Source organism: Electrophorus electricus, chromosome 3 (assembly GCF_013358815.1).
Source record: "Electrophorus electricus isolate fEleEle1 chromosome 3, fEleEle1.pri, whole genome shotgun sequence".
In the NCBI taxonomy this organism is placed as follows: domain Eukaryota; kingdom Metazoa; phylum Chordata; class Actinopteri; order Gymnotiformes; family Gymnotidae; genus Electrophorus; species Electrophorus electricus.
This window is the reverse complement of record NC_049537.1, coordinates 2,040,001-2,054,297: the sequence shown is the minus strand read 5'-3', so window position 1 is coordinate 2,054,297 and position 14,297 is coordinate 2,040,001. Positions and strand designations below refer to the sequence as shown.

Genomic DNA, 14,297 nt, shown 5'->3' with positions numbered 1-14,297 from the left:
GAACAACTGCAGTATGTTTTCTGCCTACCCTCTCTGCTTCATCTACAGCACAGCCATACATTCCTCTGTACTAACAAAGAACTAGAAAGTTGAAAAGTTGGATGACTTTCAAACACACTTCTAATGGAAACTACACTATAAACAATCACACATTAATTTTCTGCCTGTTCCAGCTAACAGACAGAAAGAAAGATTCCTCATACTTCCACACAGAAAACTCATGCACATATAATGCAGAGGGGAACACAAATATAAACACAACGAGCTAACAAAGTTGTTTGTAATTGCCCCACGCTGACTTGGTATGTATATGGCATAATGCATCACATGATACAGAAGAAAAGAAAACCTATTATTGCGCATCTTAAAACTATAATAAAGTTTTCAATTTTAAGTATATTTTATTATTAACATTTTGTAGTTATATGGTTGAGGTCATTTTAAAAAGGTTTCCTTTATGAGAAGAAATGTAAAATAACACCTTTTTACAATATAGGCTTTAACATAACAGAAAAAAAGCAAAACTACTGAAATAGCATGCTAAATAGCATGCTAAATCATAATAGTGCGCATACAGTGATCACGATTGGGGATAGATACACACACACACACACACACACACACACACACACACACACACATATGGGATATATTTGTTATAGAAGACTTGGATCCAGGATGTCATGGATGTTACAAATGTCTTCACAGTTAAGAAACATAAATAATGTGAGAAATCTCAATCTCGTGGTTCTATCTTTCTGCGTAATCTACACACTATCCTGGATCTTATCGTCACCCTATAAAAAAAAAAAAAAGGATTTATGACAGGCAAGGCAACCCAATGCCCCTTTTGATATTCATTCAGAGAGGAAAGGTGAAAGACTCCTGCAGGCAAAACCTATGACTGACACGGAGAGGGTGCTTTAATGTGTGAGACGGAGGAAGGGAAATTATGTCAGGGATGAGAGAAGCGCCCGTGGTTCCGCACTGAACCGGAGACAAACCCGCCCAGGTGGGCTCTTGTGTTAGTGAGTAAACAGACCACAGAAAGCTCAGCCTGGCCTTGGGAGTCTCCTGACAGGTTTATAGACTCCAGTAAATATGTCAGTGAGCCTATATCAACAGAACAGAGAAACCTGTTTTACTTCGCTTAGTCAAGTATACCGATATACTGAAAAAAAAAGTCGTCATTCTGGTGGTGATTGATCGAGAGGATTGTCGTGGCTTAAATTAGCCATAGGCTAATGGCAGGCCAGCCTTGTGAGCTCAGACAGCAGTTTCATGGCTTAGCATGTGTTCAGCCAGCTGGGTATCACAGGGAAAGGATTTATAGCACTGGGAGCACGCGAAAAGCACGCCATTACACTGCCGCTGCAGCAGGTGGCACTGCAGCGCCGCGCGGTGGCCGAAGGACGCGCCGCAGGCCCGGCAGACGCAGGGTGACGCGTCAGTGGTGGCGGCGTGCGTCCTCTGGTGGCGCACCAGGCGGTAGTGCACGGCAAAGGCCACCCCGCACTCGGCGCACCTGTGGGGGCGGAGCCCCGTGTGGACGCTCATGTGCTCGGCCAGGTTGGAGGACTTGGTGAAGGCTTTGGTGCACACGGGGCAGACGAAGGGGCGCAGGCCGCTGTGCACCTTGCGGTGTTCTGCGAGGCGGCCAGCGCTGCCAAAGGCTTTGCCGCAGTCGGAACAGAGGAAGGGTCGGGCGCCCAGGTGCGTGCGCTCATGCCGCATGAGGGACAGCGGCCTGTTGAACGTCTTGCCGCAGGTCGTGCACGGGAAGGGCTTGTCGTTGCCGTGCAGGTTGCGCTCGTGCTTGCGCAGGTCGGACGAGCGCACAAACTCCTTGCCGCACTCGCTGCAGACGTACGGCTTCTCGCCCGTGTGCGTGCGGATGTGCTTACGGTGGTCGGACGACCACGTGTAGGCCTTGTTGCAGAAGGGGCAGCGGTAGGGTCTGTCGCCCGTGTGTAGACGCCGGTGCTGCTGTAGGGTGCCCTGGTGGGCGTACGCCTTTCCGCACAGGTCGCAGATGTGGGGCTTCAGCCCGCTGTGGGTGTCCATGTGGCTGAGCAGGTTGCTGGACTTCTTGAACGCCCAGTTGCAGAAGGTGCACTTGTAAGGACGGTTCTCCGTGTCTCCCTCCACGCTCCGCTTCCTCATAGCGCCGAACACAAACAGCGGCCGGGCCGCTTGCTTCTCCCGGGGGTCCGGTCCTTGCTCCCGAACCGCCTTCCCTACGTCTCGGTCTGCTGTTGTTTTTTGTTGCGATGCTGCAGGCGATGCCGAGTCACATGACTCGACAGAATCGTCCTCCAGTTTCAGCCTGACTGACGCAAAGCAGAACGCTTCTTCCGTCCCAGCGTCATGATTGGCCGGTGCACCGAGATCCTCTTCTGCCATGTGATCGGATGACACACTGGGATCCTGCTGTTCTGGGTGACTGGCTGAGTTGCTGGGTTTTGCCTCTGCCACGTGATTGGCTGACATACTGGCATACTGCTCTGCCATGTGATTAGTTGAGTTGCTGGGATCCTGCCCTGCCATGTGATTGGCTAAGACTCTAGCGTCTTGGTCTGATTGAACTTTCTGACTAACATTTTCAGGCTCACATGCTCCTCCCTTATCTGCCAAACTCTCCGAGAACCTCTGTCCATCAGGGGCGGCTAGATTCAGGGAAACTATTGCACTGACCCAACCAGCAAAGGGCAGTGTTTCCTGGGCACTGTGTAGAGCGAAACCATCTTCTCTGCAGTAAGTGGTGACGTCACTCTCCGCTGGTGCATAGCGCCTCTTACTGACCAAGGTCTTTCTGAAGCTTCTTTTTGATATGAAGGTTTTATCTCTGTAGGTGTCTGGCTTCAATTGTTCAGAAATTCCCGCCATTTGTATTGTTGGTGGAGAATTGGGTATAGAGCACTGTCCTTTGCTTGTGTTTTGTCCAGAGCTCACATATATACCTGACTTGCCTGTGTGGTACCTAAGAGCAGGAATATGAGTGATCACAACACGTTTCGACACAACAACTTTACAAGATGCTTTTATGAAGCATGTGTGTAAAAAGCTTTTTAAAAATTGTGTATATATATATATATATATATATATATATATATATATATATATATATATATATATATATATATATATATATATATATATGGAATCACTGCGCTGGCACAACTGAAATGAAAGACGCCCGCCCGTACTTGTTTACTATATGTATAGCGTTTAAAAAACCCATTTAACAACTTGGTGGACAAATACTCTAACAGTAAGATATTAAATCCATGGTACCCAACTTTTAAAAACCTTGAACCTTGTCATGGCTCTGTACCACTGGTGCGTTTTATTAATTCCGGTGGTTAGCCTTATCCTGCCGCACAGATCTCAGGCGTTCAGGCGCTTTCTATAAAGTCGCTTAAAGTCTAACGTGCAGCAGGTGAACGTTATAGCAAGCGCGTGCGTGACAAAAAAACCCCTATTTTAACCGTTCATTGCTCAGTTGGTTATTTATTAAGTTTTCAGGATCAGTGATGTTTTTGATAGCTGCGGACTCCCACGAGGAGGCGATCTAGACGGTTCGTGGGACAGATTGCTACGCTTATGTTGCTAAAGTGAATAACGGAATAACTCTCATGCCGCCACCCTTCCCTTCTTGAACAATGCACGTGCGTAAGTTGGGGGTTCCTTACCTTGACGCGACACGTCCGCTGTTGTCGATCTCTTCGGGATCAGTTCATTTTTACGTGCCAGCGGTGCAGTGGCACGGGATGCTGTAGGAGGGGCTGTCGCACCGTATCGGCAGTGCAGCCACGCTCACGCAGTGGTCAGCAGGTTAAAAACGACACATGGTAGTTTCCAGCAACCCTCAAGTCTCAGATTTACACAACGAGTCACATCTACTCTACTGCCTTCATAAGAAGTTTAGTATAATGATATATACTAATATTCTCCCCTCCCCCTTGCTTCGTGTACTTTTATTTACAATTAAGCATGCGATGCCTATTTACGCTCTCATAACAAATATCTACGTACTAGACTACTCATCAGGGGCATAACACTGCGCCCCCACAGGTCAGAATTGAACCTAATGTCTCATTTCTGAACGATAAGTTAGTTGTCAGGAATGTCGGCGCTTTGCGCTGGAATGGTCAACCCCATGTGCGTAAGAGCTCTATTGAGTGAAGTACTTAAGAGAGTACAGGAATAAAATGTGCTGACACCAGGCAGTAGCGGACACCCGATAACCTCGCGGCGGAGTGCGCACAAGCAAATAAGTGCACAAGGAAAAACGAGAACACTGCCGAGCCCATACCAGTCCGGACACCTGTTCGCACGCGCCGCCTAAGACCGCTTAGGGTTCGCACGGCCGTTTCAGCACCAAGGACAGCGCGGGAGACTGCGCGCTCCCCTGGAATATGCATAGACTTCGATTGAATCCATCGTGTTATTAAGACTTATTGGAAAAGACCAAGAGATCAATTCTGTAACGTATAACGTATCGTGTTGAATTCAGCGCTACCCGGCCTAATCTAATGGTGTCTTTACCGTACGGACCAGCTTTGCTTGGGTGGGTGCCAGTCTTAAGCTCTTCACCAATGTTGGAGTCTCTAGCCTATTTGGAAACTGTAACCAGGTACCAATCGCAAATTACACATCTTTAAATATTTTTGAACTATATAAAAAGTACCAATGAATCTGATGAGTTTTGGATTTGTACTCATTTCACATTTATACAAAGCATCTTACCATTAGAAGTCTAAACTGAGTACAACATGAGGGTTAAGAGTCTTGCTCAGGGGCCCAACAGTGGCAGGACTTGAACCAGCAACCTTCCAATTACAAGTCACATACCTAAACCACTGAATTACCACTGCCCTTTAAGAGTGCAAGTATTCTTTTAAAAAATATATTACTTATTAAAAGCCATTATAAAGTATGGCAATAAAATGTCCTGCCTTAACGTACTATTACAAATCTCCCAAATCCTTAAATCTAAAATATTTAACCCACACCAGAAACATTTATCACAGGCTACATGCTGTAGGCCTATGCTTTTTTTTTAAATCACAAAAAACCATTTTTAAGGCATGAAAGCTTATATATCCATTATAAAGTTAACAAGTGTAGGCCAAATAATACATATGCCATTAGATAGCAGGATGAATAAGGCAGTTCATTTACAGTTATTGAACAATTTTGTCCATCTGATACATTAGCCAACTGAAAACTAGAACTTATTGAGGATGTACAAATCTAAAATATACTATTAGGAGTTGATTGTATATTGTTTAAGGAGGCCTGGCCACAGGAACAGTCAGAAGACAAAGCTGTTGGCTGGCTGGCATGAGATTCACATGTGCTGAAACCATAGCAACACAGCCCAAACACTTCATTAACTTGTCCCAGTGTAACAGCAACTACCATGCCACCACCACATCAGTGTTATGACTGTGTCGAGAACAGTCCACCAACAGTCCGTAACCAGTCAGCACTGGTCCTATAGGAAGAAACTGGCAATAGAGAGTGACTGATGGGTTACTGTCTGCAGTCATGCACATATTATATGGGCCTTTAAGATATGTCAACCTAATAAAGACTCCAGGGTGTACAGGTAAAAGGTAAAGATGTTAAAGCGGCTAATGTAAGTCTATTTTCACTGTGTGAAATTCTCTTGAAAATCATAACCTGAGCACATTTTAAAGTTGTCCAAAATGTAATCCCTAGAATCCCTGTAATTCCATTTTTTGTAAGTATCTCAGGCTCATTGTCATGTTTTGTAATCTGATTAGATAACATAGGTTACACATAGACTGTTGCTACCCAGGCCTACTGAGTTTCCTGTTCTGACACACCTGAGTCAGGTGTGTTCCAGCAGGTAACACACGTGAGGCGCTGGGTTCCAGTACTATGGATGGGAACTACTACCATACCTAAACTACAGGGTTTTTGTTGTTGTTTGTTTTACTAAAATGGTATCAAAGCTGATGAAGTAATTTTGCTAATCTTTCACATAACATCTTTCTTCATGTGATGTTACAACCCTGACACCTGTAATCACATGAATATTACATGAGGTGTTTCATAGACCTGAACAATAGCAAGATGGTAAATAAGGTTTAATGCAATGTGAAAATAAAAAATATATATATATCATGAGTTGTAAGGGTGTGTGTGTGTGTGTTAGCAAGGAAGATGCTCATACACTGAGGAGAATCCTCATTTTTAGTATAGCTAGTTTAAACATTTGTAACATAAGCAACTGAATAAAATTAGTTATGTAAAAAATAACATGTATTATATTACGTATGGGACAGTGATTTTACATATGGGAGAATCTGAGTTTGCTACATCTAAGATTGCTACATGCAGTAGGCTTTGTAGGGCATATGGGTGATCATAATGAAGTTGTTGGAGTTGATTGAACCACACAGCACAGTGCGTTAGTGTTATGGCTTGTCAGAGACAAAGTGTAGCAATCGAATATAGTACAGTAGAAAATAAGAAGGTCTGAGTATAGCAGAGACTTGATTATTGTAAGAAAGGGAAAAAACTATTATACTTCACAGACCACGCAAAGGGGGAGAGTGTTCTCACTATAGAAGGAACATTTCTGAAGATTTTGGAACCTGTGGTGGATTGGGGAGTTTTGGAATTATTTTACAGATTTGTGCATAATCTGGGCAGACTAGAGTGTGCAGGATTAGCGATTCTCCTATATACCCAAACTACACCGATCCACACTTGCTGTTGATGACATCTCATTCTGGTGATGATGGCATCCAACAGGTGACCCACACAGTTCCACTCTTCTAGAATTAAACCAGTGTGTAAATCGCAACAGAGTGCAGGGCATGAGGTGACCAGTATGGCCACTGAAAACCACCGAGAACCACTGCATAAAAACACAGAAATTCCTTTTCCACACAAGGGAAATAGTCTGAGAAAGGATTTGCCAGCATTATTCTCAATTTCCACTAGAGGGCAGCCTTGCCTTTTGGAACAGACATCATGCTGATGTTAAGGATGTTAAGTATGTCCGGCAGCCTGGTGCAAAGTGCAACGTGTCAGATTTAGGGTCAGATATCTTTGAATTTAGGCCGCCAAAACGAGCTGAATTTATGATCTTCAAAGTGACTTGAAATGGAATCGTTTCTTCTTTGATGAAAATGGTATAATGAATATGATTGGTTAGAATTTGTTCTTACCTTCGCGGTTAAAGACGACAGTGTGTTTGGTGTAATGTTTTTCATAATTTTAAAGATTAACATGACACTGATGTGGCTAGCCGCAGCATTTCTACTCTGTTTTCATTTCTGCATGAGCTAAGTTGCATGACTCCCTGACTGTCTGAAAGGCTGCTGCTGCGGTTTGGGTTACGCTCATGGGAGATATTTGAGTTAATATGACTGAAGGCTTCAGGGGAAGCTTGTGGCTAATGAACAGTTCTGCCTAAGAGTAAATGGCTAGTTGAAATGGTGGATATGTATAAAGCCTTTGTCATAAATTACTGAAGTTCCTGTATGTGAGGTTCGAGTGAGTTTAGCCGGTATGTGAGTATGGCCGGCAGCCTAGTGCAAAGTCTAATCCATGTAGGCTCTCCACCGGTGTTCCACAAGGCTCAGTATTAGGCCCCCTTCTCTTCTCTTTGTATACTCGTTCTCTTTGTGTAATATCTTCTCATGGCTTCTTCTACCACTGCTATGCTGATGACACCCAATTAATTCTTTCTTTCCCATCCTCTGACACGCAAGTCTCCAGCTGTATCTCAACATTCTTGACTGACATTGCATCATGGATGACAGCCCACCACTTGATGCTCAGCCCCAGTAAAGCTGAGCTTCTGTACATCCCAGAAACTCCCAGCCCTTACCATGACCTCACAGTTTCCTTTGAGGACTCCTTGGTATCACCATCTGAAGCTGCTTGTAGCCTTTGTATAGCTTTGGACAACAGGTTGTCGTTCTCAACTCATGTTTCAAATCTAACCTGGTCTTTCTCTCACAGGAAGCTGCCCAGGTACTTCTGCAGTCTCTTGTATTCTCAAAGCTAGACTACTGCAACTCGCTACTTGCTGGTCTTCCTCTAAAAGCCATCAGACCTCTACAACTTGTGCAGAATGCAGCAGCATGACTGGTCTTCAATCTTCCAATGTTCACACGCCACTCCACTGCTGTGCTCCCTTCATTGGCTTCCAGTAGCTGCACGCATCAGATTTAAATCCTTGATGCTCACCTACAAAGCCAAAAATGGACCAGCCTCTCCATACTTGATGTATACAGTCGAAGCCCAAGCTGTACCTCGAGTACTCCAAACCTCAATTATAGCTCGGCTTAAAACACCATGCTTCAAGTCTCATGGATGACAAGCATGGAGACTATTCTCTGTCCTGGATCCCAGATGGTGGAATGAACTTCCGCTGGCTGTCCGGACAGCAGAGTCCCTTGCACTCTTCAAACACAGACTGAAGACCAATTTATTTGTGGAATATTTAAATGACCACAGATCCTGCTCCTATGTTGACTAAGTGAAACTCTAGTATTTATTGTATTGTTTATTGCACTGATTGTTGTCTGTTATAGAGCTTATGTGTTTTGCACTTCTAGGCATCAGCATTGATACCTGTATTTCAACAGAATTCTAGTTAATTGGTATCTTGAATTCTATCCCACTCAAACATTGGGTAAATGACAAAGAACTTTTATAAGTCACTCTCGATAAGAGCGTCTGCCCAATGCAGTGAATGTCAACTAAATAGAACATTCTGTTCTTTCCCCCAGTAGCTGCTAAACCTTTGTTAGGAATTATACTTGTCATGCTGACAAAATGCTTGAAAACAATGTGCAATACCATTCCTGTTCGATAGGGTGCAGTGTGCCCTTACGTGTCAACAAATGTTGAGCAAAGGATTACTCATCTAAATGTGCTTTCTCTTACCTGAACAACCTGAACAATGTTTTTGGGAGATGGGTGAGCTGGAAATGGAGGTATTTTCTGAATGCACTTTAACCTTTAGCCTTTCACCTTCTTACAGTTCTATAGGTCAGAGGTACAGAGGCAACCCCAACTTTGTAAACATAAACATGCAAATATAAGTGTTATCCTTAAGAGGTAATGGGCAATGATATGTTTATTAACAGAGAGCTCAAGGGTTTCAACTAACTCATTCATAATTTGTTTTTGCTAAAATTCTACATTTACTATTTATCTTTAGCATTAATGTCAAGCTGGAAATATTGAAGTGGTTAAACGAGGTTTCAGCAGGCATGCTGATGGTATTATAAGTCTGTATAAGTTCTTCTGGATGGATTTTTTCACTGGAGCTTCATGCTTTTCTCAATCTGGTGAACCACGGCATGCTTCCATGCTTTTAGGGTGCTGTGTATCCTTCTGGCATCGTTTTGCTCTTCCATAGAAACCAAATAACATTTAGCTCTTGTGAGCTGTGAAATCCAAACTGCCAGTAGTACCGTGAGTATGACAAGTTACGGTTATGTTCAACTGATCCTGTGCGTACTCTTAACAACCTGTAAATAATCGCGTTAACTGAAGAACATATACATCTAAACATTAGATTTGTCCGCCTCTCATTCTGATTCAGTCATTCCCTCCAGAAAAGGATACCTCAGCTGACTGTATTTGTGTTACAGGCTTTGCCAGACCTCTCCCTGAGGCTTATGGGTAAGGAGTAGGCCCTCAAAACCAGGACAAGTGTTTCACTGCAAAACACGCTTCCACTCCGGCTGATGCACAACAGGACTGATTGACACTGCTGAGACACATGTTGGCATCTCTGCCATGGAAGATACAGTGAGAAGTGAGTTGATGTGAGACGATGTGAGATGTTATACTGGAACTGAACTTCTTAGACAAACATGACTGGGGCTTAAACTAAGAAAACAACATTACACTAATAATAATCTTTATTATATAGCACTTCTCATTTTAGTTCCAAAATCTCAGAGTGCCTTGTATGTGTAAAGGTTATGAAGACAATAAAACAAAACACTACAAAGAAAGAATAACATTGAAATATCTGATAGACTAAGCATAGGGTAGCCTATACACATGTTTTTAATCTGGATTTAAGTAAGAAAAATATTTTCCACCATCTACCTTGAATGCAGTCCCAGTACTGGGCACTGGTCCTGCCTCAGATTAGTGAATCTGTCCAAGTTTGCCCCGAGGCTTCAGAAATGTCAGAAGTAAGACTATGTAATCAAGACTTTGTTGAGTTTTGGAAGCCAATGTGAATGCAGCATCAGGAGTAATATGTTGACCTTGTGCTTTGCACAGTAGGGAAACCTGCCAGCAACTCACTGCTGTAATCTAATCTAATCTAGAGGTTATGAAATCACGATCTGTTTCCTTAGCAAAAGGTAGGATTGGCATATGTCTTATTTTGGGTGTTATGTTTATTAAATAATAATACTGTGCCATTTTAGAGACATGGCACTGATAATAAGCAAGTGTCAAGAGTTACCCCAAGGTCCTTAGTGCTAGTTTTTAATTGCAACTTTATACTTTGTAAAGTAAATGTTGTGGGATTGAATCTACAGATTCAACAAGACATCAATAAGAGGCTGGAAGACTCCCCTTTACAGTAAGAGTTTATCTACACTACGCGTGACCGGACCATGTTTCAAACCTGTCCATTAAAATATCACAGCCAGGAGTGTCGAAAGTTGCACTCGAATCTGTATTTAAAGGAAGCAGAAGAGAGAGGTGTCCCCAATTCAGCGCCAGCAGCTTGGCCTTGACTGTGTAAATCAAAATATTGCAGGACATCAATCTGTAGCACTTTGTTGCCAGTTTAACATGTGAATTGGGAAGCATTGTGACGTGAGATGTGACTACTGGGATGGGGGTCTATGGGGAGCAGGGTTGGCTTCTGTTAGCTGACCAAGTTATGTGGGAATTTACTGACCACATCCCACCAATGTCATCTCTGCAGGACACCAGAATCTTGTAGTACGCCCCCCCCCCACCCCCCCCCCCCCCCCCCAATCATTTGCATGATGCAATTGCTGGATATTCTCTTTCAATGACTGTAAAAACATTTAGCCATTTACCATGCTTCAAATCTTCCATCATGGAAGACAAGCATGGAGACTATTCACTGTCCTGGCTCCCAGATAGTAGAATGAACTTCCGCTTGCTGTCCGGACAGCAGAGTCCCTTGCAGTCTTCAAACGCAGACTGAAGAACCATCTGTTTGTGGAATATTTAAATGACCACTGATCCTGCTCCTATATTGACTAACTGAAACTAGTACTTATTGTAGGGTATTGTTTATTACACTGATGTTACAGTGTATGCTGTTACAGTGTATGGTGTTAGTGTATGGTGTTTCAGTGAATGGCGTTTCAGTGTATGGTGTTACAGTGTATGGTGTTACAGTGTATGGTCTTTCAGTGTATGGTGTTACAGTGTATGGTCTTACAGTGTATGGTGTTTCAGTGTATGGTGTTACAGTGTATGGTGTTACAGTGTATGGTCTTTCAGTGTATGGTGTTACAGTGTATGGTCTTTCAGTGTATGGTCTTTCAGTGTATGGTCTTTCAGTGTATGGTCTTTCAGTGTATGGTGTTACAGTGTATGGTGTTTCAGTGAATGGCGTTTCAGTGTATGGTGTTACAGTGTATGGTGTTTCAGTGTATGGTGTTACAGTGTATGGTGTTACAGTGTATGGTCTTTCAGTGTATGGTCTTTCAGTGTATGGTCTTTCAGTGTATGGTCTTTCAGTGTATGGTGTTACAGTGTATGGTGTTACAGTGAATGGCGTTTCAGTGAATGGCGTTTCAGTGTATGGTGTTACAGTGTATGGTGTTTCAGTGTATGGTGTTTCAGTGTATGGTCTTTCAGTGTATGGTGTTACAGTGTATGGTCTTTCAGTGTATGGTGTTACAGTGTATGGTGTTTCAGTGTATGGTCTTTCAGTGTATGGTCTTTCAGTGTATGGTCTTTCAGTGTATGGTGTTACAGTGTATGGTCTTACAGTGTATGGTGTTTCAGTGTATGGTGTTACAGTGTATGGTGTTACAGTGTATGGTCTTTCAGTGTATGGTCTTTCAGTGTATGGTCTTTCAGTGAATGGCGTTTCAGTGTATGGTGTTACAGTGTATGGTGTTACAGTGTATGGTCTTTCAGTGTATGGTCTTTCAGTGTATGGTGTTACAGTGTATGGTCTTTCAGTGTATGGTCTTTCAGTGTATGGTGTTACAGTGTATGGTCTTTCAGTGTATGGTCTTTCAGTGTATGGTCTTTCAGTGTATGGTGTTACAGTGTATGGTCTTACAGTGTATGGTGTTTCAGTGAATGGTGTTTCAGTGTATGGTGTTTCACTCTATGGTGTTTCAATGTTAAAATAGTTCCACCTTGCTGTAGACTTTATTGTGTTATGGGAATTCAGACCTGCAGAAATAAGATTAGTTTTCACATGATATGCTTTGTATATAATCATGCCTTCCACTCTTTTCTTCAGGGTTACAGAAATTATCTTCACACTTTGTTTAAGTCTATGATCAGGTTTAGGAGCATGTACACATGTAATGAATGATATTTGATATCACTCTGCTTCTGTCTTCAACCAGAAGGTGATAACTCACCCCACGGCTTGTCATGGCAGGTTGTGTATCATGTTAACAGCCAAAGACCAGAAGAGTGAAGTCTGTCAGTGTTTAAAGCGTTAATTGAGCCAACTCATTGAAAAGAAAACCTGAGTTGCCTTCATTTGATACCATGTTTGCGTTGGTCCTGTAAGTGTTGTTAAGTGCTTTATGGGGTTCTGTGCCAGGGCCTGTTCTGTGGAAGACTCTGCGGAGCTCCGTACGTACAGTTCAGATGTTTTAATCCTCTGGCAAATATTTGTTTAGGGTTCTTATCCAGTCCGGCAATCTGACCGCTTACATAGTGTGAAGCAGCTTTTCCCAGTTTCTGTACAGTGAATGTGATTCATTTGGACAAGGTGCTCCAAGAAAGGTTTGCCAACCTGTGGTGAGAAAAAACCCATAGCATTAGAATGCTCTTTTGTTTAAATGGTACATGTTAAGAACAGTCGGAAAGTTGCAACTATCAGGTCCTCATACAGAAGTATTTCCACGCACAAATAGACACACACAACTCTCATTTTCACAGCAGATGTTTAACCTGCAGCTCTGGGGGTTTGGTTGTTAAGGCACAAAAGCTGTGCACAGGACTGTGCTAATGACAGGGGCCTCACAGGGCACTGCAGAAAAGTTCCCTTTTCGTGCATCACCCTGGCGTTTGTGCAGTGATTCGCACAGGGACAGGCTTTGTGTGCACACAGCTGCCGAAAGTCCTCTCTCCATCGACTCAGATTAGATTTCCTTTTGTGCTCTAATCTAGTCTGATTGAGTTGCACTACCACTCACATGCATGTGATCACAGTGAGCAGTGGCAGGGCTGTTATCTAGTACCTTTGCAGAACTCTGCCCCAAGAACAAAGTGTTTGGCATTGTTCGGTGTTCGTGCCTGCATGCACGTATGTGTGTCTGGGAATTCTTGTCTCAATGCAAAGCACTTCGTTAAGTTTTTTAATTTGAATGTTAAATAATGCAAAAAGATACAGTTGTGTTGAAGAATTTCTGCATCATTCTGGGGGGGAGAGTGTGGTTTGCATTGAATGCCAGATGCTGGGTTAATCTGGTTTAAAGTACATATAACTGATGTGAATATGGAGCTGGTCTGTGGTCTAATTGAAAGCATTCCTGCTTAACAGAGTTGTTTTTGAGGATTGGAAATTCTTCTGGATTTGTTTATAACATCTTTGAGGCATTTTTTCAGTAAAACTTGTTTCTTTGAAAAAACAGCGTTTTTAAAACACATTCCGATACAGGAGCAAAGAGTCTATAAATACCACCCCACCAAAAATTAATTTCTTAAATCCAAGGGTTTTCCCTTTAAATGGAAACTCTGTCTTCTTTCTGTTTCTATCTTTGTTCAGTATGTGATTTTTTGGAGCAGGTCAAAGCGCGTAAGACTCCATCCTGCTGATGTGAAATTTGAGGGCTCAGAAGTGTTCAGGCAGACCTGAGAACATGTAAGCCTTGAGGGTAGACTTGAGACCACTGCCTCTTAGTCGGACAGGTCAGTGTTTGTCACCCAGCGAGGACAGGGATGAAGGAACAAGAGCCATTACGTGCCTTTAATGTTAATTGTCCTTATGAATCTCCCATGGATGCTCACTGATTGGCAGCTAGCTGCAGTTAACCACCACTGAGATATTTGCCGTCAGTTTTCTGATTGAGTGTGGCACCTGCAGCTCTGCCTGGTGA

At 43.1% G+C, this 14,297-nt stretch overlaps 1 protein-coding gene and 1 long non-coding RNA gene across 2 annotated transcripts in view; both read right to left on the bottom strand.

Moving 5' to 3' along the window:
• Positions 1 to 1,266: 1,266 nt before the first annotated feature.
• On the bottom strand, positions 1,267 to 2,886 carry znf648 (zinc finger protein 648). The gene has a single exon (XM_026997491.2). The coding sequence runs from the start codon at positions 2,884 to 2,886 to the stop codon at positions 1,267 to 1,269; it is 1,620 nt and encodes a 539-aa protein (XP_026853292.2).
• Positions 2,887 to 12,371: 9,485 nt separating this feature from the next.
• Positions 12,372 to 14,297, bottom strand: part of LOC113589337 — a 12,578-nt gene continuing 10,652 nt past the window's right edge. The window contains exon 2 of the long non-coding RNA XR_003411964.2: positions 12,372 to 12,991. This is a non-coding gene — a long non-coding RNA (uncharacterized LOC113589337). The remainder of the gene's footprint in view (positions 12,992 to 14,297) is intronic.

Coding starts and splice junctions, on each gene's coding strand:
- znf648 (XM_026997491.2), bottom strand. CDS start 2,886: ATGGCGGGAATTTCTGAACAATTGAAGCCAGACACCTACAGAGATAAA.